This window comes from Simochromis diagramma, unplaced genomic scaffold (genome assembly GCF_900408965.1).
Source record: "Simochromis diagramma unplaced genomic scaffold, fSimDia1.1 OVJJ01000798.1, whole genome shotgun sequence".
Taxonomy (NCBI): Eukaryota; Metazoa; Chordata; class Actinopteri; order Cichliformes; family Cichlidae; genus Simochromis; species Simochromis diagramma.
Genome location: NW_024386736.1, coordinates 1,629,226 through 1,656,944, shown reverse-complemented (window position 1 = coordinate 1,656,944; position 27,719 = coordinate 1,629,226). Strand labels below are relative to the sequence as shown.

The window sequence follows — 27,719 nt, the reverse complement described above, 5'->3', positions numbered from 1 at the left end:
TGGGACAGTGCAGCAATCTGTTGAAGTATTGAGTCTCGTGCAGTCCTTTAATGTGAAATAATACATTTTAATTAGGGCTGCACGATTTTGCATAAAATGAGAATCACGATTTTTTGGCTTAGAATTGAGATCACGATTCTCTCACGATTTTCTTTTCCAATATAAATATTTATTGCACTTATTAACTGCACATCAACTTCGTAACAGTTGAGACTGAACATAAAAACAATAAATAAACATAAAAACAACAAATGTCTCACGTTTTGTGGTTGCCGCAAAATGTTGTACTGCTTGAAATTCCGTCTCCACCGTTGCTCGACGCTGCGTGTATAGAGCAGGTAGTGCAACAATAGAAAAATAGTTGCGGGACGGCACTGTGTAGCGTTTGTCTAGGGTGTTGATCATTTTCCTAAATCCCTCGTTTTGCACAGTGTTGATGGGAGCCATATCTTTGGTCAGGTGATAAGTAATAGCCTCCGTAATTTCTTTGAGTTCGACGTGTATAGGGAAGCGCTGTATAAGGTTCCTGTTATTGATGTTTGGGTGGTTGACCGGGACGGATTTTCTCCTGTCACTTTCTCGTCATCCCTGACGTGCTCTCCATTGTTTTTTCCCTGCTAATTTTAGCATCACACAGCACAGCTTCTGTATCACGTGGTATAAGGCTCCGCCCTTGTCATTTGTTGAGCAGGAAGAGTGAGCGCTTGTTTTCATGTAGAGTATGTCCCGGATCAAAATGCGGTACAATCGTCGTCGTCGTCATTTTTTTTTTTTTTTTTTTTTAAATCGTTGTCATTTGGAAATGAGATCACACATAAGTATGAATCGAGATCGCGATTTTCTAACGATTAATCGTGCAGCCCTAATTTTAATGATCGAAACTATAAAAGAAACATTCCCACAAAGTTAGTCATCGCCTGTGAGGTTTTTGGCATCACATGTGCTGACAATCTATATTAGGATGAAGAAGAATCACATGCACAATGAGCCACATGAAAGCCACGATAAATAAATTACATTAAAAGCTTAGGTACAAATACAATTTATATTTCTTTGTCATTCTCTTCAACTGCATTTACTCCTTGACTTGTTCTTCTGTGTGCTCTTAATAGAACCATTGTTTTTGGCAAAGTAGCAGCTCCACACTTAGAGACGTATCTGTGACTTCTCTTACTATGTTCCCCTCTGTCTCTCATTAACCGTACCTGCTTTTGTACTGTTAATAGAAGCAGTTACATACTAGCTAAATTGTATGAGTGGACAACCTTTCTGACACTGCTAAGGGTAGCTTCAGATATATTATGAGGCTTGAAATATCAGATAAATGGCAATTAGAGCTGAAAAGCCAGAGTAGGGATCCAGTATCTGCCCTCTAGTGACTTACAATGGGTGAGTTGCGGTATCCTGTAAACAAAAATCTATCAGTGAAAGTATTATGACTTTAAGTCTGCCAGCACATAATGACAATTAACCTGGTTATTGCCTTGTAGATATGAGATTCGTGCAGAGGATGTGTAATTACCAGGAGAAGCCATTATAGAAGCACTGAACAAAGTAACCTCAGTCAGCTTTGTGGATGGTTTTGGCCTCTGGCGGTTTCACCAATGCCTTGGTGTGGTGTTTTAAGGTGTGGAAGTGTTCCAGTTATGCTCCTGCTATGCTGAAAATGCAGAGCAGTGTGCTGCGGCTGTCTGTTAGACCTTGAGTCCCATCTGTGGGTTTAAGGAACATTTCCGTAAGGAAATCCAGTCCCCTTCCCAGTAGAATACTAGAAGGTAAGCTTAGCTTGAGGTATTCATGGGCAAAAGTCTACAGAAGAATATCTGAACAGATTTAGATTTCCTCCTGAAGTAAATCCAAACAGAGCTGTACTGACAAGTACTTGACAGTAGAACAGTGTTAGTGTTGTTGTAGTTTTGTATTTGATTGGACTTTGTTTTTAAATAGGTGCAGATACTTTGGCTAATCTTACAGGGACTGAATGATTCTCAAGAATTGGTTGGCTTTATTACTCTTCATTGCTATCTACTTTTTAAAATCAGAATCTTAGCCATTACCAGGACTTACTAGGGCACAATTTCTAACAAGCACATCTGTTATGCCCCAGATGTACCTTTCAACAATGATAATTGCTGAACTGCATTTTGATCTCTCTGTGCCAGGGTTTCTGGCAAACCTTAAAGAGTCATTCTTTTCATCAAGTTATAAGGTAAGCCCATGTTTACCAAGTGAAGTTAAAAGCAATTATGTTGTTTTTGTGTCTGATCCACCAGCATAACAAGAAGGTGCTATGGAGCTATTTGCTGCTCCCTTTAGGGTTCACCAAAGCAGATAATCTGCCTTCATTCCACCCGATCCCTAGCATGTCCTCCCCTCCTCCATGAACCTCCTTTGTGGTCTTCTTCTTTTCTTCTTCTTTTCTGCCAGCTAAATCCTCAAGATCCTTGGTCCAGTAAATCCACTATCCCTCTGCAAATGTCCAAACCATCTCAGCCTTGCTTCACTAAGTGTATCTCCAACCTGATCAACCTGAGCTGTACTAATTTCTAATCCTATCCACTCTGGTCACTTCCAGTGAAAATTTTAACATTTTCAATTCTGTCACCTCCATCTCCTCCTGTCTTTTTATCTGTGTCACTGCCTCCAGCAGATCTCACTACCAACTTATAAACCTTCCGTTTCACTACTCCTGTCACAAATCACTCTTAACATTCACGGTTCACCCCAGGGATGTAAACTCTTCAAACTTGGGGTCAGCTGTGGCTCAGAGTGATTCACATCCCAGCTCCTCCAGACTGCATGTTGAAGTAAAGCAAGATACTGAACCCCAAGTTGTCAGAGTACAACTGAGTTCACTTCTGTGAATGTGTGTGTAACTGTGTGAATGAGGCTTATAGTAAAAAGTACCTTGATTGCTCAGTTGGAGTAGAAAAGCGCTATATAAGAAAATCTAGGGCAGAAAACACATTTATTGTGCCTTGCTGCTATTAACTCATTAAACAGCTCTACACCACACTAACAGAACACAACAGAACATAAACTGAACTTTCATTCATTTTGCTAACTAGAAGAATATGTCTGTGTAAATAAATAAATAAATAAATAAATACTTTTTTATTTATATAGCACCTTTCAAGACAGAATCACAAAGTGCTGCACAATTCTTCAGCCTTTCAATGAGGATGTGGTGGTCAACTGTGTCGAAAGCTGATGTTAGGTCCAACATGAGTAGAACAGAGCATTTTCCTGCATCATTATTCATCAGGATATCACTGAGACCCTAAGAAGAGCTGTCTCTGTGGAGTGAAATCGACGAAAACCTGACTGAAACTTATCGTAAATGCCATGTTTATCTAGAGCTGCCATAAGTTGCTTAGCCACAACCTTTTCTAGAAGCTTAGCAAAGGTTGTTTATCTTGATATGCTTTTGTTTCTTCTTGATGTGTTTACTTGTGGTACACTGGCCACGTGCCTGCATTCAGGGTGAATGTTGGTGACACCGGGTTTTCCACAGAGCTGAAGCCTCAACATCAGCAATGAGGCACCGCAAGCACAGTTGGGTATTCTGATGTAACAATTGGAGCAGCAAACAAGTCACAAAATCGAAGGTTGCGTGCATGTCTTCATGCTCAAGTGCCTCCAAATCTGTTTTGTCAATCAACAGTTGTAAATAAGCCTGTCACCTGGAGTCAGCTTGACACAGGTGTGCCAGCAGGCAAATGGCAACAGGCACAACCCATACAAGCATGCCTATTCTTTCACCCACCTTCTCTTCTTACTACTTGTACAAATGTTTCTAAACCGTCCCAGTGAGGTATGTAATCCTCCAGATGCTCCTTTTGTGGGTATTTTCCTTATAGCAAGAGTAAGTGCATAAAAACAAGTCTGATATAAGTAACGCACACATAACTTGCTATTGTCTTTTTGAAATGTTTGTAGAGTCAAACTTTTTTTACCCCAAAGCAGTGAGCCTCCTCATTCACCTTCCTTGGATCTATCACTTCTTGGCCTGCAGTCACTTGTCGCTCACTTTAAAGCACTGTTCACTGTAAACAGAATCTCTGCAGCAAAGACAGTGACAGAAGTCACAACAGCAATGAAGACTTTTGAACAAGAGCCAAGGTTCTCTGAGATTTTTACTGTCATTTTTCTCAATTAAATAAGCCCGCCCCATCTTCATTTCTATTGCATCCTACAATCATTACTTTATATGACAAATTACGTCTTTAATGTTAAACACACGTGTGATGTAACTGTTCCTCCTTCATCTTTCTCCCTTACCTCCACCCCAGTTACTGACTGATGTTTGCCTGTTTGCCAACAGGGCGCCCTCATGTGTGTTCAGCCCTCTGGCAGGGTCCCTGTTAGGCATGACTGTGAGGGAAAAGTCGGCTGGTAGAGGCCTGTTCTCCGGTTTGTGCAAGTTTAAGACAGATAGCATCTTCACAGCTTATCTGCACTTTAAGAGACATCAAGCTCAGGTTTGGTTCAGACTAATTTAATTTGTTTGGTTCATCACCGCAAACATACACAGAGACAGAATGTTAAGAAAGCAGAAACTCGAACTGAAGCTTATCTTAATTGGCCGTTTACTGGTCCACATGAACCATCTGTAACCATGTGTACAGAGTATCCCATTCATATGCACTCAACTAACTTTGAGTTACCAGAACCCAACAATAAAATTATCTTGGATAATTACTGATTTTAGGGGTTATAATCAATTTTGTGTTTGATTGTATTGAACTAGTGACCTGTCCAGGGTGTACAGCTGCCTTTTAGCCTATTTCAGCTGGGGTACGCACAAGTCCATAACTTTAAATCTTCCCCCCCATGAAAACTACATTTAACCTCACCTGTACCCTGATGAATTTTGACAACTCAATATACATCAATAAATGACAACTTGATTTTTGGTTTTTCTAAGGCTAGGCCTAGTAAGCCAATCGCCCTCACTAACTTCTGATGCAAACCCAGTTATTTTGTCCTGGAATCAGGCCTAAAATAAGACAAAAACTGCTCAATTCAGAAAAAAAGAAACAATAGTTACCCCTAGTATGCTTAGAAAGAGTTTAGTTGGATAAGCAGTTATAAAATTAATTCATCCAACGATTTCCTCAACCACTTATCTAATTTAGGGTTGTGTTGACCTCTTTTTTTGTTGTAGCCTCACATTTCATAAATTTGAGGATGTGAAGTTAGTTTGAGGATGTTAAAGTAATACTTATTCGGTCTAATTTAGAAGAAACTGGAGGTCTCATTTCCACAACATTTTTAGCTTAGTGGAGAAAGTGTATTAAAAACGTGTATTCAGATTTTTTCACCTGACTTTAAGTCAGACCCCGGGTTTCTGTTAATGTAAAACATGCTAACGCTGGGAATTTATTTATTTTTGGCTCACGCTGATTATGTTAGCTTATCCAACTAATATTCTAGTTAATAATCTTTTATAAATATACAAAAGGGCTGAAATAATTACAGAAAAGCAAAGAAATGTTCTTACTATATACTTTCGTTTACCTGCATAGGTGATATGCAACCAGCTTCTCTTTTTCCAGCATGTTACACTATATTTATTCAGACATTTCTTTATATTATGTTATATTTCTTTATATTTTAGTGTTGAAAATATTACATAGAACCAAATTTGTTCTGTGAACATGCCGGAACTTATTTTCACCACAAGCTTCGGATGCTAGAGCACCGTTTGCGCGACTGTCATGGGAGTTCTCGCTTGACCAAAATGTACTCTGTAATTTGTGCGGAAATTTCACTGGGGTGGTGAAAAATCAGAAGCAGTGTTGTTGTTTACAGTCACACATCTAAAGATCAAATTTCACCTTCTGAAAAACCCATTAATATGAGGCACAAACGGTTCATGTTTGTATGTAGACGTGCATCACTAAAGAACGATTTTGGCATCGATGTGGGATGAGTGTTTACTTTGTCACTTATCTATTTACTTTACCTCCTGACAGATGCTTTAAAATAAACACACACACACATACACACACACAAGCCCATTCTTGTCCCTGCTGGAAGGGGAATCAATTAGTGCAAACTGAGCTGCGTGTGTGTATGTTTGTTTGGCTCAGTTAAAGCCACTGACCTTGACTGGTTCATGACCCAGAAACAAAGGCTGCATTTTACACAGGAACAGATTTTTAACTCTTTGCAGTGCTGTTCAGAGCTAAACCAGGCCGTCTGTTCTATCAGCTTTACAAGACCAGACCTGTTCCCTGCCAGCATTTCCACAGTGTGAACGCAGCTACAGACACATAAAATGTGTCCTGGGAGGGCGACTTTGCTGAGAAGCCTTTGTGTCGGTGAGAGACAGGAAATATATGCGTATTAAACATACACACAAACAAACACACTCTCTAAATTACTCATCTTCCCAGCACACCATTTATAGTGGCAGGAACCAGGTTTTCTATCTGTTTGTGCTTGCCTCACTATCAGCGCTCACAGATAATCAAACTCATCATCACATACCTCGAATAACCGGTAACTGCCTTCCAGTCAGTCTGCAGTAAAGTGATTATAACTTACTGTGGTGCACCGCAGAGTGTAAGATTGCGAGTCGAACCAGTTAAGTCGCCCAACGAATGATGTAGTGTCACGAGGTCAAAGGTCATGTTAACAGTCTGTCTTACTTCTTAGGTTTGTTTTCATTCAAGAAGGAATGTGATGGATGTTAAACAGCAAACTATACAGAAAGAGGAATAGGTTAAATCAGAAATTTGCCTCTGTGTGCAACCGATTCATTTCTGTTATCGCTGCTAGCATGCTTTTTTTTGATGGCCCCACATTGCAAAACTATGACTTTATTATAGCTAACCAAAAATATGATGATGAGTAAAGCTGTATCGTCTCTTTAACCGATCGACTGCTTGAAGTAGAGGAGGATGTAAGTGTTTAAATCGAGATTACCTTAATTTGCTACAGCATATATAGTGCGCTCTACTTGCTGGTCTATCTGAAGACCCTAAGTTGGTGTTGTTTCTTCATTATCATAATAATGTTTGTCCAGGATCAATATTGCAACAGACCAATCACGTTGTGATGTCATATCTTTGGAATGTGGAGGAAAAAGGAGAAGAAATGCCTTTGTTTACATATAACACCCTTCTAAAATAAATGGTAATCATTCCAAGTGTTTTCTTTATTCCTTTATGCTTTAGAATAAATAATAGTGCTTTCAGCATTAGCACGGTTAGCTCGTTAACGCTTTAGCGCCGTGCAGCCCCACGCACGGGGTGATCCGCATTAACTCGCTAACGGAGATTTGCCGCGTTAATGCGGTTATGGCGTTAACGTCATTTTAACGAGACTAATGCTGACACTTCTAATAAATATATAATCAAGTTAGAGTTGCTCATAGCCAAATTTAAGTTACGCGTGTTGGTTTGCTAGTGATAGTTTTTAATGGCATTAGCTAACGTCTTGGGTAATGCTAACGGAATGCTCAGACAATGTGATTGGTCAGTGGCAATATTGATACCGGAATAATGCCAACACAAGGATATCAGATTGTGCCTATATGCTATCCTTTTAAGCCTAAATTAATTATAAATGGGAAATTCAAGCTAGTATTCGTAGGTTATTAAATTTTTTAAAACAACTTATTTGATGAGTTAGCGATATGCAAATGTTTACAAAGTTTAACCTCAAATTTGGCCCATTCGTTTTTAACAAGGTGTTACTTAGATTGGTGACAATCAGTAAAAGTTCAGTAAACATAAAGTTTGCAGGTGCTAACAGGTTTTGGCACTTCCACAGAACTCAAAGTAAAGGGTGGTTTCAAAGGTTGTTTGTTCCTCCCGCAGTCAAAAATTATTAATCAGTCCTGACAGGCTTTTTATGTTCTCCCTTATAAAGTAATACTCATGGTTGTCTGTCCAGTGAAAATAGATCAGATGAGAGCAGACTGACCTAACCATCGACCAGCTGATCCTGACACTATGTCACTTGATGTCAAACAGAGTCCAAGAAAATTGATTTCCAAACAATAAGAGAGTCAATAAAGAATTTAGCTTGGAGGAACGACTTCTAATACCCATGCCACTGAGCAGCTGTAGCTGTGAAGCAGTCAGACAAAACTACATAGTTTTAGCACTTTTATCAGCGTATCAACAGGTAATTGCTACAGCCACTGGTGTGTGAAAAAGGAACCTTATTAGACATTACAAAAATTGTGACTGGCTGATTATCATCACCTCTTTTGGCTGTACTGTACTGTTAACAGCAGTAGCCGTATGTTTTTGTAACAAACTGTTTTTGTAACAAACTGTTTTTAAGGAGTGTGCTACAGAATCAAATCAAACTGGTTTAATTTAACTTGTGGTGCAGAATGACAGCATGTTGATTTAACAGCAGTTACACAAAAAGATCCATGAAAGCAAAAAAGTGGAAAATGCTACAAAGTCATTAGTTCAAGCTAAAAATATGAATGCTGGAGAGAGTCACATGTCACACTGCTGTGCAATAGCAAAGAACACTGTAGCTGCTGGAGAATAAGACATGAAAACTTTTATTACCTTTAAATTCCACATATGCTGCCCTATCTGCGACAAATCCAGTGCTTCTTTTTTGTTTTAAATAACAGACATGCCATTCTGCATGTCTGCAGTAAAATGCACGGCGTGCTGGAATCAGACTCCTGGGAAGACAAATGTGAAGGAGCAGTGCTGACACGCTTCACTGCAGGCCAGGCGTTGACACACGACTCAGAAAAGCCTCGAGGCTCGGAGGGATGTTTGGAAAAGGAACGGGGAGGAAAAAATGGTGTCGTGTTTATGTAGATGGATGGAGTGTGAATGCACAATCGCAACACATACACACAGACTCCCACTGAAGCCACAAGTAACCTCCTTTGATTTTGCACTGATGGGATAAATAAGGCTGGCTTTTTATGTATGTAGCTAGACTTGATATATATTGTAGGTACCTATAACAGTTCATTTGCAGAGTGTTAACTTTTGCAAAGCAGCTGATGGTATCTGCTTCACATCTCTGTTTCACAGAAGCTGAAAGAGGCCAGTGACAGCAAGCCTACTCTAATGCTCAGGTTATTTAAAATAACACTATTTTAGTTAGGAAAGCATCAGTTTGTAGAAAGTACGACAACAAGACAAGACAAAAGTTCCTAAAATACAACATGTAAAGCTTCCATTTATAAAAAAAATTGTTTGTTTCAACTAGAGGAACAAGGCTAAGTCAATGTGCACTTTTTACTTTAATGTGCTCTGGTGTCTGCTTATTCAGCTGTCCTGTGTTGCTATCTCCAGCTGACAGACTACACGGAGTTTAAAGTCCTTTGGATCCTGTATGAACTCTTAGATTTCTATCTACAAGTCATTTTACATGCAAGGCATGCAAAGAAAATCTGTAGCAAGTTTATTTGGTTTGTCTCTGATCTTCTTACTGGTTAGAGGGGGTAAAAGCTCAGTTTGAAAAACATGAAATCACTCCATGCTACAATCAGTTTAATCTCAGTTTAACAACTTCTGAATTAGAACTGGCAGCTTGTTATAGTGTTGCAAACATAGTGACGTTCCTTCTAGATCTGGCAACTTCTGAGGCCTCTTTAAAGATCCCTGCATTAAAAAAATGGCGAAAGTCGACTGTTTTAATGAGAACAATTTATGTTACAACATCAAGAATGTGCAAATTATTTTGAAAAATCTAGCAACGTTTAGCAACCCTTATAGTTTAAGTATAAGCTTTAGTTTCTTAGTGTTGAAACTACAACTAAACTCACTGAAGCAGAATAATGAAGAAACAAAGAACACCTAAAGATCTTTTGCTCTTTGTTATTCCTCATTTTTTAATATTTTGCTTGGAAAATGGGTGCAGGGATCTAGTCTTTGGCCTTAAAAATTCTTTTTTTGTAGAGTTGTAAAAAACACAGTTTGTACAATTCCAGTAAGCTTGGAAGTTTTTCAGGAAATGTTCTACAGAAAAAGGCAACAGTCTTTTCAGTGGTGGCTCCTAATCTTTGGAACAATTTATATTTGTCAAACTGTGTTATGTTCACAATTTGACAAATAAATGGGGACAAACTGTGTGTTTGTGCAACAAGGTACAAGTAACAAGGTGCCTAAAAATATAATTTATGACAAAATACTAGCTTATCCCTTGAGACAGGCGCCTTTTTTAAGTTTGAATGATTCATAGGTCAGTGTTGAGTGCCTTAACAAACAAAAAACACATTCCTCTGAAAATATTTGTTTTCAAGGACTGGACTGAAAATGAGTGAAAAGAAAGGCCTTCAGAAAACCTGGAGAACTATTGCTCAAGACCATGATTAAAAAGAAATTACGTCTGGCTCCTTGGACACAAAATATAAAGAAATAAAGGGGTGGACCAAGACTTTTGCAGAGTACCATATATGAAGACTAAAGAACAACAGCTAACGTTAATGGTGCGTGAGGTTATCTATCACCTTCATTTACTGGCAAACTCTGGCTTTAGCAGGACACATCCCATCCTGAACCCCACCATATGCACACTTTTTCTATACCTTTGAATAATGGCAGCCATCAAATTTAACTAAGGAGGGGGTTTAGTGAACGCCAGAAGTCTGTGAACTGAACAGTAACCCAATCAAGACTCAGCACAGATATATTAAGACCAAACTGCTGCGATTGAACCTGTGAAATTGCTCCATCAATCCTTGCAACCTCAGTCTGTCTAATATATCCCATCTGTTCTGGGGAAGGGAGTCTGGTGTGTCTTGGCCTCATCCGTGGTATGGAATAAGGTTTCTGCAGTTGCCTGACCTGCTGACTGCTTGTTTTGGACTTTGCATTCGTCTGTCTATGTTTATGGAGTGTCTTATCCAGCAGTCACAGCTAATGTAGAGCACATTTGACGGACACTAGTAAATCAACACTGGCTCCTATCTACAAACTTAAAACAGAGTCTGCCACGTATCTGAGAGCAAATTTTAGTTAGTGCATCCTAAAGATTAATAAAACGTGTCGTTATTTGCTGTCTCAAAATCAAGCACAGCATTAGTTACAGCAGTCCCAACAGATCAGCTCACCTTTACTCATGGCTCAGCTGATACCTTAATGCAAATCCATTTGGATGCAAAGACGTAAGGCACGGCTAATCCTGCCTACAGTTGCGGCACATCTGCAGGCTGCTTTGGAACCCATCTCCAATTCCACGGAATAATTGATGGAACAGCTGCTAATTTGCTACTAACAATTCACTAACAGACCCCAAAGCAGCAAAAAGTGTGGATAATTTTAATTTTAGGGGATAAAATTATCAAAAGAGTCCCATCTTAAGCATGCACTCTAAACTTCAAAGTTGAATTTTCATATCTTATACCATCCGTGTTTGGCATCGATATGAATACACTTGTATACACAGGCTACATTTCCACTATGAACCCCTCTGCTTGCCATTGTTGTTTAAGCTGCTAAAAGCTAACTCTTGATCCACCTCTGCGCTCTTTGAAGTGGAATTCATCTGTGAACAAGATGTCCAAATTAAAAATACCACAGGCTCGCCCACAGCCACATTCTGCTATGCAGGATTTAGCGAGACGGCGATGTGTGTAAAGTGCCAAGTCAGATGCATGTTAGACAACAGTAACTCAGACACACAACTGCTGTCAGACACCGGGGGAGTTTAAATAAAATGTAATTGCCACTTTTTACCCAAAATGTTGTTGTACCCAGGTAAACATTGTTTGTCTTGAAAATAAAAGCAAAGCTGAGTCAGTCTTGACCAGATTTTCTTTTACCCTAGCTTGTGGGAATTATAAGGAAATAATCCTCCTCATGATCTTATCCATGTTACACATAAAAAGAACAGCTTTAAAGTGGTGACGTGCACAGACGTTTCTCATGAACAATAATTACTTGGCGTAATTCTTCTCAGCTTTCTGCTCAATTTAAAATCCGAATTCCCGTTTTACAGCAAACACTGTGATGAGTCGATAAAACACGCTTTGGCCTTTGATTTTTTTTTTGTCACTGCAGTGTGAGACATAAACATTTACATATGTAAATACTTTGAGCTTTTTTTCGTTCAAAACCCCAAGATGCATTGAGCATTGTAAAGCAGTGAAGCCAGAAAAATCTGAAAGATATATTATCATCTTGTGAAAAGCTTACTTATCTTTTCCTTTATATAATCATTTCTAAGTTTTATATTCCAGACTTAACTGCAGTCAGTTTCACCTTTCAGAATGTCGCACACCTTGGAACATCGTGACCCTAACCTGCTCTCATACTAATAAGCAAGCAAGTAACAGTTGCACAAGCCTCTTCAAACTCTTTTGTCTTGCTTTGGTGTTCCAAGTATCACCACAGGCTTCTGGCGAAATGGAAACCAGTCGAGTGAGTTTCTTCCTATTTGGATCACCTCTACTGCAATTTTGACTCAGACTCAACACTTTTTTTTTGCCTGTCCTTCTTCTGCTTGGTCAGTTTCTTGTCCCAGTCTTCTGGTTGACTGAGTCCCCCTTTGACTCCTGACCCCTTAATCCCCTGCCAGCTGCAGCGAGGCCCCCCAAGGAAGACCTGTGACTGTGCGTGCTTGTGTGTTTCTATCAGTATGTATGTGAGAGAGGCAACAAAAGTTCTATGCAAGATATGAATGAGCACTAGCATACAGTACACTTCTGTACTGATTAGCACTGTCTAAAAGCTTTTTTCTTTACACATCATCATTGTGGATTGACATGTGCATGACATTTATCCTTTTACATGAAAGAATTTCTGTTAATTGATAACAGTAGTCTTGCCAGTTATGGTAACTTGCCAGTTACAACATAACTGGCAAGACTCAACATTCATACAAACAGCCCATAAAGTTGCTGCTAATCCACCCGAGGCTGTTATTGAACAGCGAAGCAGTGATTTATGTTATTCACAGACACTAAGTGTCTGACTGTTGAATTTCTTGGGTAACAAGTGTAGCATCACACCTGCAGTCATGGATGTGATTCAGCCGACTTTACAGTAACTTTTGTTGATATCTTTTCACTGTTGCACAACTCCTTTTACCCCCAAAGGGATCAATTATGCCTCTTCATTCATTAGTCACTGTTACACTCCGTCTATCTATTGGAGGCCATCCCAGCTGACATATGACTAGAGGCAGGGTACAACCTGGACTATCCAGCCCACCGCAGTCCATCAGCAACCATTTTTACTCACATTCACACCAACGTCCAGTTAACCAAAGACTATGATTTTCTTCCGTTTGTGGGAGGAAGCTGGAATACCCAGTTTAGTTTCACCTAGCATTTTAAAGAGAGGAATCCTGAAACTAACAACCATTAATTAGTTGGTTTGTGGTTTTTTGTTGGTACTCCCTTAACTTACACCAAAGCCTGATCAACCACCTAGAGATTATCCTTCCAGTACTTTTATGTACCAATTGACTGTTCTGTTGCTATCACAGGGAAACTCTAAGGTCTTATTTAGAGTTAAGATTTCAGTCTCCAAGTTAGTAATTTAAAAATACAAAATTTAAAACCAGATTCCTACCCAAAAACAATGGCCTGAGCCCAGCTCTAGAAATTAGGTACTAAACTTGCTAGCAATCGGTCCCAAGAATACTCTTGACTTCATTCTGCCATAGCAAGCTTTCAGTAACTCTTCACTGAGTTAAATGTGCAATCCTGACAACACAACACCAAAGAAGACTGCAGAATGCTACCAAGATAATGCATGCTTTGAGAGACATTGGTGCACTCCATTTGAAGTCGAAATGTCTAAGGTCCTAGATAGAATTTTCAACTGGAACGTCCCCTCAGGTCAGACTTCCAGCCTTACACCAACACCCGCACTACCAACGCACGTAATGCATGTTAACATTAGTAAAACTCTACAACTTGCAATCTTTAAAGTCACTGTTGTGTATTTGTGATTGGCTAAATAAGTGATATCAGGGCATTGACCAGGATCTGCCTTTCAATGTGCTGCAGCTGTGCTTTTAAGCCAAAATAATAACCATTACATTGCATTGCTAGTGATGCATGGATGCCTGTACCTTGCTAAGGGGCTAAACAGGTCCTGTTTTTCCTTGCTTTTCCAAGTTGACTACTAAAATGCGCTCAACACAGGAGTGACGTCACTCCCAGCACCGATATCTGACTTCTAAGGCAAGCATTAAGCAGCGTAAAATTGTGACAGACCAGCATTAACATTTTAGGAAACATATAATAGAAGATCTACCTCACATCCTCACATTATTTCTCACTAGTTCATTCCACTTGTACTGTGCATACTTGTTATGCATAACTCACCTATTTTCTACGATCATTATTCACTCTGTTTTGTTGTTATTTTTTAGTCCAATCAATTTTCTATCAACAAGTGTGAGCACCTCTATACGTCTAAAAGCAAAAGTTTCTGTAGTTTGCAGAACTCTGTTGTTTTATAAGACAATGTAGAGCAGGAAAGGCAACAGCAAGTCGAGGTATTGCTGCTAAAGGTGCTTCTACAAGCTACTTAATCATCTGTAGTCAGCTCTGTGCAGTCTCACAGAGCTGCAATTTAGAGGGTGTTTAATGTAACCGAATAACTGTTTATGTTAATGTGCATTATGTTCTCTATTTAAAAAAACCTCACTCATGAATTGTGCAAATAGGCAAACGGAGATTTGCAAACAGACAAAATCAGGTCTTACCTGTCTGAGAGTAAACACGATACTACACATGCACCTCTCTGCAGACTTATAGAGGTCCCCTAAAGTAACACCCCACCAAACAATGACTTAGCGATCTTTCAAAAGTCCTGATGCGTACAACTAGTTAGGCACACACGTCAACTTTAGTGCACGCGGCTGTATTGAGCAACAACGCCGGTTTGTCAAACGGCCTCTCTCCTCACCTGTTGTCTGTTTGACTTGTTGAAAATATCACAGGTCCAGACCTCTGATCTTTGAAATGCTTTGTGAGGCCCTGCAGTCCCCAGGCCATGTGTGCTTGTGTGTGTGTTGACTTGTGCTGTGAATGGGAATGAAAGGGTGTGTATGCGTGCAAAGCAAGACTATGTGCCCCCAGGAGGAAAAAAAAAGATGGAAAAGGGCTTAGAAAGAGGGGGCTGGAAGCTGGGCTTTCTCTAATCTACTACACTACCCCCATCCAAAGACACACACACACACACATATACATAGATACACACTTGCCCTCAGGTATATCTCCCTCTGAAGGACAGGGTGGTGAAGTGTTATCTTAAAGGCAGATTAAGGAGCAAGTCTGAATTTGAAAGCTTTCTTTATATGAAACAGAGACTGATTCTTTCAGCTCTCAATTGGCAAGGGAAAATGCTTACTTGCTTAATGGTCAATGTCATTTTTAGAAGCTGATTTTGCAGTTTTATTAAGGTCTCAACCCCAAGGGGAACTTGTGTTGAATACTAAGATTTTGTTCTTAAACTCGTCACACATTAAGTGCTATGACCGAGTGGAAAAATAGGTATTTTCAAGTCATCAGAAGGTTGACTGTCCTGCATTCTGCATAAAGCAACACAGTTGTTCTACTGGAGGCATCTTACATCTCCTGGTGTCTCCTGGTACCACGCAGGAATGTTACAAGGAGCCTGCATGTGTCACGCTCTTTACCTTCCTATTGACTATTGAGTCGCCAGTGTTTATACAACACACTGTGAGGGTGGGTGTTCAGGAGGGGGGGGGCATGCTTCACGGGTTAGTAAAAGGAGTAACAACTCCTAAACCATCCTTGGTGGTGGAAGGGGAGTAGGCAGGGTTTAGACTCAAGGAGGTTCCCCTCTGGTGAGCATGTTAAGCCTCACGTTGTTATGTGTTGTTTGAGTCTTGAATTCCTCGGCTGTCAAGGAGGCTTGTAAAGATGTAACGTGAGCCTTTTTTTTAAATGTTGCTGAAAACAGAGACCAAATTTAGCAATATAGCCCAAATCCTGTCATTCAAATGAATGTTTTAGTGGATTTAGGCAAAAATTAGATGCATAACAGGCTGCAAGAAAAAAAGAGGCATCCACTTCCAGTAACTGAAACAATCTTTGTCTCAATCTTTGGTTTTTTTTTAAAGTAAACTGAGTATAAGCGTATTTTTTAAGCGGTTGTGTGTTTCATGACGTTGCAAATTTGCTGTCTTAAAGGTTTTGCACAAAACAATTCAAAGATATTTTTTGTGACTGTGGAAATTAGGATACTTCAGTCACTGAGATAATAACATGATATAAGTTCCTCTTTCTGACACTTAAATTGTTTAAATTTATCACACTAGTTAAGTTAGAAAGAAATGCATTCATCAACTGCTAAAATAACAAAAGGGAGCAAATCCAGAGCAGCGTAATGACCCAACTCGGCAGAATGATTTATTAGCAGTCGGAGGCTTGATGTTGGACGTCTGCTCCATCGGCGTAGCCCTCACTTCCTTAAATGTTCCCAATTGAGCTGACAAGCAGCTCAACCCACCGCACATCTGCAACAACAGCAAGAGCGAATTCTTCCCTCTATTTTTACACTTTGTGCTCAAATACCAATGTGATGGAAACGACAGTTGCAACTGAATAACAGCAGAATAACAGCTGATGATACTGATAAAGCGTTTGGTTTAAAGATACAATGTGAAGACATGTCTATGTAAATATTCAACTGTTCAACTGATATGTTTTTTTGTAGAAAATGTAACAATTCCAGGAATGGATTTTTCCGAGAGAGGAGATATGCTTTAAAATTTCTTACAACTAATTATGAACAACAAATTAAACACACATAAACTCAGTATTGGACTTTATTTGAGATTCAGACACGTATTTCTATGTTATTAGAGTATACTGAAACAAATTTAAGGCTAAACACCAGAACAGCACTAAATAAACAAGGTAGCAGATGAAAGTCAGTTTCAAATGAGGTCTCTTACATAAATTTTTTCCATTGCAAGGCTTCTGTTGAAAGCTTTTTGGAGTTCTAAACAGACTGAGGGTGTTTTCACACACATTCGCTGTTGAGTCAGTTAAACTCGAACTCTGTTTCATTTCCACCCTTGGTGCGGTTCACTTGTGCAGATGTGAACATGGTAATGGCACTTGGGTGTGGACCAAAATGACCACCCCTGATAGGAGGTGGTCTCAGTCCGGTATCAGGCGAACTCCAGAGTGGTTCGTTTATGTTGAGAATATGATCTGAATGTGAGCTCGCGCCAAGCCAAACACCATGTGCACGCTGCAAGTTTGAGCTAAACGCTGTGCATTCTGGGATGCAGCAGTACCGCAGATATGCAAAGTACACAAACTGTAACAACCAGAAGTAAAATGATTAAAGTCACCCAGATAAATACAAATGTCAAGAGTAAAAATTATCCACTAGTTCAGGCTACAGCACTTTCTTCCTATACTGACTTTGATGCTCCCACCTCAGACACAATCTGACCTTCAGGCCTGAATTTGGTCAATAGCTGACTAAAGTTTTTACAGGCAATATAGTATAATTAATATAATTGAGAGTATGTACTGTCTGGTGCCTGTAATAAGGTAAAGTTTCCTCCAACACTGTGCTATTAATATTTCCATTATTTTTTCAGCTTCGATGCGCTGACCTCACACTACTTCCTGGTTTCTCAAACCTCCTCACATGGTTTTGTAGTGACGCATTTCAGTTCACTTGGAGTTTTCTCTGTTGGAAAAACATACAAGTTTACAAACTCGTCAACTGATTTAAAACAGAGTGTAAAAAAGGTGTGAAAACGCTCCAAAACTTAAAAAAGTGACACTGAATGTAAACAAATTCTGTTACTGATTATGATACAGGCTGGGTGGTTATCACAATTTACCTTGGATTAATTGGGACTTTCTGTTCCACATAAAAGAGAAAGCCACAAAAAAGCATTAGTCTTACAGAAAAAAACAAAGCTGGATAACAGAGAAGAAGAAACCAGAACAAGGGAGCAGGAGGGTGAGGCTTGACGGGAGCCTCTCTGCAATGTAAAAATGTCACATCTGCACATGTAAAACGCAGCGGGCGCAGAGAAAACAAGAAAGGAATGACAGGATGGTAAAAGTGTCAGGATGAAGTAGGGAGGGAGAAACTTTTCATTCAGGAAAGCCAAGAAAAACAGTGCCGCCAGCTCATCAAGGCTTACAAATCTACGGAAATATAAATAGCACGGTGTTGGAGGGAAGTTCACTTCATTACAAGGGCTAGAAAATAAGTACCGCTTTTTGTGTCACTAATGTTGTTTGCCTATAAAAAGTCTACTCAAGTTTGGTACAGTGACCGAATTCTAACCTCAAAGGAGGGGTGTGTGTGTGTTTGTGTGTAAGAGCTAGGTGTTATTCAACTTATGTGGATGTGAATGCATTTGCAAAGTCACATTATGGAAAGTCTAGCTAGTGTTATATACCTAGAATATATAAAAATGAATGTACCGACTATGACTTCACCCATCATTTTGTGGGCCTGGCGTTTTGGGTGTTGTCATCTTGGATTTTTGAAAGCAGACGATCAGGAGTGGGACAGTAACGAACTGCCAGTCAAAATCACAAGACAGCCACACCCTAAGGCATAACCCTGCTCTATCGCTCAAAATCATAATTTACAAAATGAACATCAGACTGCATTGACTAAGATTTTTAAACTAGCACCTGAAACCATGAACTCGTTACGAACGGGTTTACTGAGGTCAGAAATAAAGGGAGAAGTGGGCTCACTACTGTAGAACGTGGCTGGTGGGTCGCCACCTGTTGGCCATTAGTAAGAAAGGATCAGTCACTTTTTGGATCCACAGGCTATGTTCACTCCTTTAGTAAAGAGTCAAGGTGTTAAGGCTAGGAAAGAAGTCAATAATGTTGAGCTTAGAGGAAGACTCGTGGAAATGCAAATAAATGTAATGTCTTCTGTATAAATGGTTACTTTTAGCTGTGAAACATCTGAGGACCACAGGGCTCATTTAAACTCCACTAAGAGGGGGGGGGGGGGGGTTAGCTGGTGTGGCTGATAACAAGTGAAATCTCACACACACACCCATCCAATCCTCTTCACCTTGTACCTCTTTACTTCATTCATGGGCTTATTAACTCCCTGATGGAGGAACTTTCCTTCATGTTCCCCCCTATTTAGTTGTCATGGTGGCTCGACCTGAACACTTATTAGCTGACCCCTGGGATTAGTCCAAGCTTGAGACGAGGAGAGTTGAGGTTAAGCCTTCACCTCGAGGTGCTCGCTGCAGCATCTCACCAGAAACCTTAATTAAATTGCTGAGACACCGCGTCAGGAATGTTTGCTTTGCTCTCCTGTATTCACTTCTGTCCATCCCATCTGTCTCCACCTTTCTTTGCTTTTCCCATAGTCATACTCCACGCTGGGTTTGTTATACTACCCCAAACTCATCACGGAGCAGACAGTGAAGGCAGCGAATTGCAATATAAGGAGAAGACGGGAGGTCACATTCAGCATATTGCTGTCTAGATTTATTAGATAAACAAGTCAGCCATGCATTGCAGCCATTCCTTCTACATATTACCACTGCAGTATCAGAGAGTTTAGACATGAATATTGATGACTAAAAGTGCTCTTTTGGATGGATGAATTGAAAAGATAGAAGGATAAGGATGGATAAGATATAAATATTGTTTAGAATAACTGTTTATTTTTCAAAAGTTAGAAAACACCCCTGTACCCTGCCTCTTGTCCTATGACAGGCTACCCTGAAGTGGATGACTGGAAAACAGTAAAATGCCCAGCACAGCTTTCCAAAACCCCTAGAGGAATCTTTGACTCCTTGCCTTCTATTATCAAGTTCAGAGGTTTATGCATTTGTGTTCTGTTGCTTATTCTATAAAATGTCAGGGGGGAAAGTGAGAAATCCACACCACATGATCCCAAAAATGACAGCACCTTGTTCAACTTACAAAGTTTTGTCACTGATATCAAAAGTTTTTTTTTAAGTGTTCAGTTTACAGAAACATCAACCAAAGACAAGCGTAAAAAAATAAAATAGTCCTTAAACTTGAGTTGGAATCTGTGTTTTTGATCATTATCATACTTTTATATTTAAAATATGAGTGAAGGCAAACTCTTTAAAACAGCCACTAAATAAAATGTGCATATATATGTATATATATACATATATCCAGGATAACATCACAGAGAAAACAAAATTAAATCATCACTCTGAACTGACTGGCGGTATGTTCCTAGGTGATACCTTGATTTGTCTCTGGGGAATCACCAGCTAATCGCGGAGATTAAAGTCTCAAACAGCCAGAGGTGGGAGAGACAGAAACGGTGAAGGGGCAGATAACGAGTTCTAATCCGATACATGCGACTCCAACACGGTCTGAAGCAACGACCAAGATAAGAGCTAATCCTGTTTTCCATGTATCTCTGTAGGAAACGGTCCTCTCAGCGTCTCTTCTGTTAAGTGCGTCTCCTCTGAGCGCGTCTGTCCAACAGATCCTGACCCGAGATACTTACCCGTATATGCCGGGAGAGGAATGCGAGGATATGCTGACAAAATCACAACCACAAAGGAAGCTTTCACGTCCGGAGCTGGCTGAGTAAAAGGTACTAGAAGGAGCCGATGCCGGATTAATTACGAGTGTGCTTCGGAGCGTCCAAGTTTGCAGAAGAACGGATTAACTCTGCACGTCTAATCGATATCACAGCACCCAAACGCATGAGCAGATTTTCTTTAATACAAATCGCTTCAATCCAAAGAATTAAAGGAACCACAACACAGTTCAGTGTGCACACAACTTTTAGTGTGGCTATCAAAAAGGCTTACCTTGGCAAAGAAACCCAAAGTCCGCAGGAATACGCTGGAGCAGCTTCTACCCGGACGTTTTATCCACTTTGTTCCTATCAAATGCAAAACCCTCCAAGAAAAGTTCAGAAACCTCCTCTTGCAGCGCAGCGTGGTCGGCGTGTGCACGGAGTTCAGACCAGAAGGTGTCTCATGGCACTGCAGCGCGCAGGCTGGGCTTGGAGACTCTGGTCCGCTGGCGTTCAGCGGCGCACTGACTTTTCAACAATATTGCTCATTGAAGTAAAGGAGGCGAGCACTTAAACAAGCTGGGGAAGTGGGAGGTACGGTGCAGAGCCGGAGCGCGCTGCCGTGCGCGTCCTCGTGGCAGGCTGCACCTGCGAAAGCCATCCCTTACTCTCCACCTCACTTTATAATGCGGCCTATTTTAATTTGAAAAAAATTATATTTACATACAAATATAATAAACACCAGGAAACAAAGAAATTATTTTACCCTATAGGTCATCTTCAGTGCTGCGTCATTTCTGGTCATTTTAAAGAAAAACAATATTTCGGTGTGACTTAACTTTTTCACAGCTTCATGTTTTTTACATTGTTACTTAATATTCGTTATATCTATCAATGTGATTATGTCAATGATGGATTTTCTATTATTCAGTTGTCCTTGTTTACTTGCGTGTCTCCTTTTCGGTAAGTTAAGCAAAGCAACCCGCACCCTGAGAAGTACGGCGTCGCACTAAGTCAGATGGGAAAATGGTGTTTGTTTTTCTGCTAAATTACCAGGAAAAAGCAGTACTTAAAATTACTCACGCACTCCTTAAATGTATTTTGTTTTGGGGGATTGTGTGTGTGTGCGCCTACGTTTAAGTGTTTAAGTATTTGCATCTGAATATAGTTATGTTGTCATTTCAAATAAAGTTCATTAAAATTCCATTTAATTACAGGGTAATGACACCTTTAGTCATGGGTCATATTATTTTATATTTATTTATTTATTTTTAGAGTTGTGTCTTTGCATTTTATATTCATCCCTCTTTCTCTTAGGAAAATTTGTAGCTTTTAGATTCCAAATCCTGCATCCTCAAGAAAAAGCAATGAAGCTGAAACGCAGACTCAAGTGAGATACCATGTCTTCTCTTCACCCATCCAAGCTCCTGCAGGGAGATTTGACAGAAGTGAGAATTTAATCTCTAATCAGCTACAGGAAATGATCTTATAACAGGAGAGCTTACGGGCTTACAAGAATCGGGTTGTTGACATCTGAAGTCAACCAGTTTAATCTGTCCTTAGATTTCTTTTTTGTTTCCTTTAGTTTCACCCAGATAGAAGACAAATGAAGGGCATTTACAACACATAACAAATATGTCTGTCATGTTTAGAATGAGTTACAGGTCACTTTTGATGGTTCTCCCAGCTTTCTCTCAGTGTTTTTCCACAAGCCCCCGTTTGCCACAGTTACAGCTAATGAACACATACATAATGTAAACCTCTTTTTTATTGGCTAGGCATTTTGCCTTAATTTTTAGTTAGTTAACACAAATGCTGTAAGTTCAGCGATACCTTTATAAATGCTTATTTCTGTCCCTTCTACAGTGATGAAAAGCTTGATTCCTCGTGCAGAGTCCACGTTTCCTGTTGAAGTGATCTCATAAATATTATGTAGGTAACCTGCTAAGTCATAATTAGCTAATAATAATAATAATAATAATACATTTTATTTAAAAATAGCGCCTTTCAAAGCACCCAAGGACACTGTACAACAGGTAAAAACACAGAAACTGGAAATATACACAATAATAAGAATAACAGATAAAAGTTAGAGCATACAGAGGTTTAAACATAAGCAATTTTAAACAGATGAGTTTTGAGGGTGGACTTAAAAAGAGGGAATGAACTAATATTTCTGAGGTCAGGGGGTAAGGAATTCCAAAGTCGAGGGGCAGAGCAACTAAAAGCCCTGCCCCCCATTGTAATCAGACGAGCGGAAGGAACAGAGAGAGAAAGAGAAGATGAAGATCTGAGGCACCGGGATGGGAAGTTCATCTGTACTAAATCGGAGAGGTATGGTGGAGAGAGAGAATGAATAGCCTTAAATATATAGAGGATTATTTTAAAATGGATGCGAAATTTAACCGGGAGCCAGTGAAGCTGCTTCAGGATTGGGGAGATGTGGTGGGTAGAGGAAGTCCTAGTAATAATACGGGCAGCAGAGTTCTGGACACGTTGGAGCTTGTTAATAGATTTTTGTGTAAGGCCAAATAATAGTGAGTTACAGTAGTCAATTCGAGAGATAACAAGATTATGGACGAGAATGGCAGTGGCATGAGGAGTGAGGAAAGGGCGGAGGCGATTGATATTACGGAGTTGGAAATATGCTGCACGTGTGACATTATTGATATGTGAATTAAAGGATAATGTGCTATCAAGAATGACACCCAAGCTTTTCACAGAGGGAGAGATAGGGACCAGCGAATTATTGATGGTGAGAGAGAAATTGTTAATTCTGGATAGCAATCGTTTAGTGCCGACCAGGAGAAGTTCTGATTTATTGCTGTTGAGTTTAAGGAAGTTGGAGGAGAACCAGGAATTGAGTTCAGCTAAGCAGAGGATAAGGGATAAGGGTGGAGGAAGAGGGTGGAGGAAGAGTAGAATGCTCTGAAATCATTCAAACATATATGCGCCATTCATGATAAAAGTTTGGTCTCCCCAATAAGTCTCTTCATAAACTTCAACTTCTTCAGAATTCTGCCGCTCGGGTCATAACTTGGACTCCCTTAAGAGACCATATTACCCCAATTCTTCAACAGCTTCACTGGTTGCCCAGAAGCCAGGATAAATTTTAAAATCTTAGTTCTCACGTTTAAGTGTATTCATAACATTGCGCCTCCTTATCTCTGTGAACTGCTTCATATCACCATTGTTTCCCGCTCTCTCAGAGCTTCATCTGCCACTCATCTTGTTGTTCCTTCTGCTCGTCTTATCACTATGGGGTACAGAGCTCTCAGTCGCTCTGCTCCTCGGCTCTTGAACTCACTTCCTTCAGCCTTAAGAACTATAGATTCCCTTCCCTTATTTAAGTCACAACTCAAAACCTATTTGTTTAAACTGGCTTACTAGCTTTAATGCAGATTTTACTTGCTGTCACACCTGGTTTATTTGGGGAGTTTTGGTTTGTTTTTATTTGTTGTTTTTTGTATTTTGTTGTTTTTGGTATTTTAATTTATTAAAATCGAATAATTTAATCTACTGTTTTATTGATATCTTTTTCTCTTTGTAAGGTGATCTTGGGTTTTAGAAAGGCGCCCTCAAAATGTATTATTATTATTATTATTATTACTACTATTATTATTATTATTATTATTATTATTATTAAAAGAGGGAAGTACAATAAATCTGCTTTACTCTTGTAGACATTTCCATGACAACTGCATTGCAGAACCTCAGCCACCTATCGCATTCCTCTGTCTTTCCAAGTTTGCATTTCCATATTAGGCCTGTATATTTATACACGGTCTTGGGAAAGCTGCTGCAGGTGCACCGCTAACCAAATACTTCCGCCCGTCACTTAAGCTGTAAATGAGCTGTTGGATGGAGAAACTATATTCAAGTGCAGAGCTGCACTGTGTGGACGGGAACCCACTGAAACCTGAAACTGTCGTCATGGTCACCAACTCTCAACCTGGTAAAATGTGTTTAACAACATTGTTGATAGTGAATCATGCTCACTGGTGTCACTTGGGTATGCAGCAAGGCAAAAATTAATAATCCACCAAAGAGAAGACAGAGGAAAAAGAGATGCTTTTAATACAAAACTACGGTACATGTACAGCTGCTCCCCACACACACATGCCTCTCGCACATTAACACATTCTGGGAGATCTGACAGTCTAAACTGAGACGGTCAGTCAGACAAGCCGGGGCATGTGTGAGCAATGGCCAGATGAAATCCATCTATGTGACACACGCACAATAAAAACGTAAAGTTAGCCAGAGACACGGCTGGTTGTGTAGAAGATCATTTTAAATTCTCTGTACAATCAGTTTGTGGAGCTTTACGCCTTCCCCAAGGTAATCCATGACCACCTGTTAGCAGTCCACAGCATGGGGCGCATTTCACTGGGTGGATCATGCCATACCATGTGATGGCATCAGGTACAGTACACTTAGTTGGTTTTATAATTGCTTTTTACTTCTCTTTGGCAACTATAGATAATTACTCATCATGTACATCTTATATTATCTGCACTGCAGCCTTGAAGGGTAAATTTGAAGGTCCTATTGTGCGAAACCTACTCCAGACTAGCAATAAAGGCACACCTTTGCCATCCTTTTTTCTTATTTCATATTTTACTTCTTATGATGATATTTTCTTTTGGGCATTTTTACCTCCACCAAGGAGGTTGTGTTTCATGTAGCGTTTCTGTGAGTGCTTTTTAAATGAATATCTGAGGTTTGTAGAGGGGCTCATGTTAATAATCCATTGCAATTTGGCTTACATCAAGGTTCAAGGTCAACTCAGTGATTTCTTGGTAAAACCTGACAAAATGCCTTGTAACTTAGAAAATATGATTCTTACAAGTGTGCTGTGTATTGTCAACATATAGGAAGAATTGTATAAAGATTTAAAATATCATGTCACATTTGACCTCTGACCTTTTTATTCAAGGCCAACAGAAGGCCAAGGTCATAACAATGCTATGTAGAGCATTTTAAAATTATGTTGCATACTGCCATTGTTTGTACTGACAACGTATAGATATATAGGTAATGATATGTGGGTATTGTAAATTCTTATTCTAAATTTACTTTATTATGATATTGTAAAGTACATTATAGTAACAGGTCATAACATTTAAATGAGTAATATTTAAATACATGTACAATGTTCCTGAAAAAGATTTTTTTTTTTTTTGGTAAACAAAATAAAATTGTGATCAAAAACTTGTTTCACTTGATATTTATCACAAAAAAGTGAAATGTATTTTACTAAACACTGAAATGATGTTTCAGTGTTTAGTAAAATGTTTAAACAGTGTGGAAAACAAACAATGCCTGCACTTGGCACGTGGTTTTACTGCACTACAAACTTTTTAAAGTAGGTTTAAAAAGAACAAAGAAAAAATTAGTTTACAAAAAATGCAATAATATTCCACTTAGATTAAGTACTGCTCAGATAGTGAGCTGCCTCAGTTGAAGTTTAAACTGTCTGAGTGCTTCTTGTTTTCTTGTCGTTGTAAATCATAACTTCGCCTTTGTGTTTTTCTACTTTGACTCCCATGTGATACAACATCATCTGGTGGTACTCTAACAAAATCAGATGCGATTAATCATTTAACCTCCATTCTTCATCTGCTGTACATGGAATCAATCCGTAGCCCCGAATCTCTCACGAACATCAGCTGGCTTTTGTTTGATGGGTCCCATCACAGAGCTGCTTTGCCTCGTGTGAGCCTGTGCTTGGGTGTTTGTGTGAGCGCACATGCGAGGCTGAGAAAGAGGAACAGATTTTGACAGGAGCGCGAGAAAACAAACACAGCAAGCCAGATCCTTTGCAGCTATGTTTGATCTGCTGCTTTACAGCACAACACTAATCTGGGATGTTCTCAGGGGAAGAAATCAATACAGCAAAATGACTAACCTAAAGGTAGGAAACCTAGTAATGGCTAGTATGGATGAGCAGGGTAATTAGGGCATAAGAATAAATGTCACATAATAATGTGTTAGTTTTTCCACATATAGATTATGTGGAAACATTACTGAGCCTGTGAAAATGATTCTATAATATCTTTTGTGGTTTTGGTAGAGCATCTAAAGTCTCTATCTATCTATCTATCTATCTATCTATCTATCTATCTATCTATCTATCTATCTATCTATCTATCTATCTATCTATCTATCTATCTATCTATCTATCTATCTATCTGTGTCAGACCATGAATGGACACTGAAGACATGCAACAGCACTTCCTTCCAGAAACACTCTTAATACCACAGCACAAAGTGGTGTGTGCTGTAACAGGCTAAGTGTGGCTCTTGCTGTGTGAGCAGAGTAGGAGGACTGCAGTCGGGTACAAAGCGGGAGTGTTTCACTCAGTGTTTATGTGATTCACACAGCCGAGGCTGTGGAAGGCTTGACCCTCCAAAGACCTCCCCAGCACAGCGGAAATGACTTCTGTCTAAGTAAGACTTCAGCTTCTCTGTTTCAGTCTCTCCCAAAGTCCTAATTTGAAGCTTTAGGAAATGTAAATAAGACAGGAAAGTAGCTAAAGCAGAGGGAGTGTTACTTGCTTGTGCTTGCATTCTGTGTATCAGCCACTGTGCTTTTGTGTTTTTATGTCTATACGTGCCAGCCAGGGTGCATGTGCTTCTCTTGTGCACATAGCTGCCTGTGCAGTGTGTTTTACAAGTTCTTCGGGCAGAGATTGTTGTGGCAGAGAGGAAAACATGAAATAACACAATGGAATTCAGGCCTGGAGTTACTCTCCCCACGGGAGGCAGGCAGACTGCGTTTGGTCTGGAGCCAGGAACACTGAAGGAAAATGAGAACAGTGTCCATGCTACTTTTCTTATTCTCTCTTTCTCTTAAGTTGTGACAACGTCTTTTTGATTTTTTTGTGTGTGCTTGTTTGGGGTTTTTTTTGTTCTCTTAGTGCAGAACAAGCGCTTCCATATGATTCTTCTTCTTTCCTTGTCTTTCTGTATATCTGTGTTTCATATTTCCTGTGTCAGTGTGTGCTCCTCTCACTCTGGTATATTAATAGCACTTTGCAGTGATGATTAGGTTGCCACCTGCGCCCTATCACAGTCCCACCCCACACAGACACACACACACTCATTGGCTGTGCGTGTGTGTGTGTGTGCGCGCATGTGGCGCGGGCGGGGGGGTTACAGTATGGGAGGGCCAACATATATATATATCAAATATATGTATACATGTATGTATGTAGGACACTACGTATGTTGTAAGGAAATAACACTGCAAGGAAATTAACAGCAAAT

At 39.7% G+C, this 27,719-nt stretch overlaps 1 protein-coding gene across 3 annotated transcripts in view; it reads right to left on the bottom strand.

Moving 5' to 3' along the window:
* Nucleotides 1-21,063, bottom strand: part of LOC120714526 (vasorin-like) — a 36,745-nt gene extending 15,682 nt beyond the window's left edge. Inside the window, exons 1-2 of one of the 3 annotated variants that reach the window (XR_005691452.1) lie at nucleotides 20,740-21,063; nucleotides 18,087-18,100 (exon numbers count right to left, since the gene is read on the bottom strand). Coding sequence is in view for 1 of the 3 variants with exons in the window: in XM_040000823.1 (XP_039856757.1) it covers nucleotides 8,541-8,555 (15 nt within the window). In the remaining 2 variants the exon portion in view is untranslated. Of the gene's footprint in view, nucleotides 1-8,540; nucleotides 10,265-18,086; nucleotides 18,101-20,739 lie in introns of those variants that run through there. The other 2 variants (XM_040000902.1, XM_040000823.1) reach the window with 2 other exon arrangements.
* Between the last annotated feature and the right edge of the window lie 6,656 nt (nucleotides 21,064-27,719).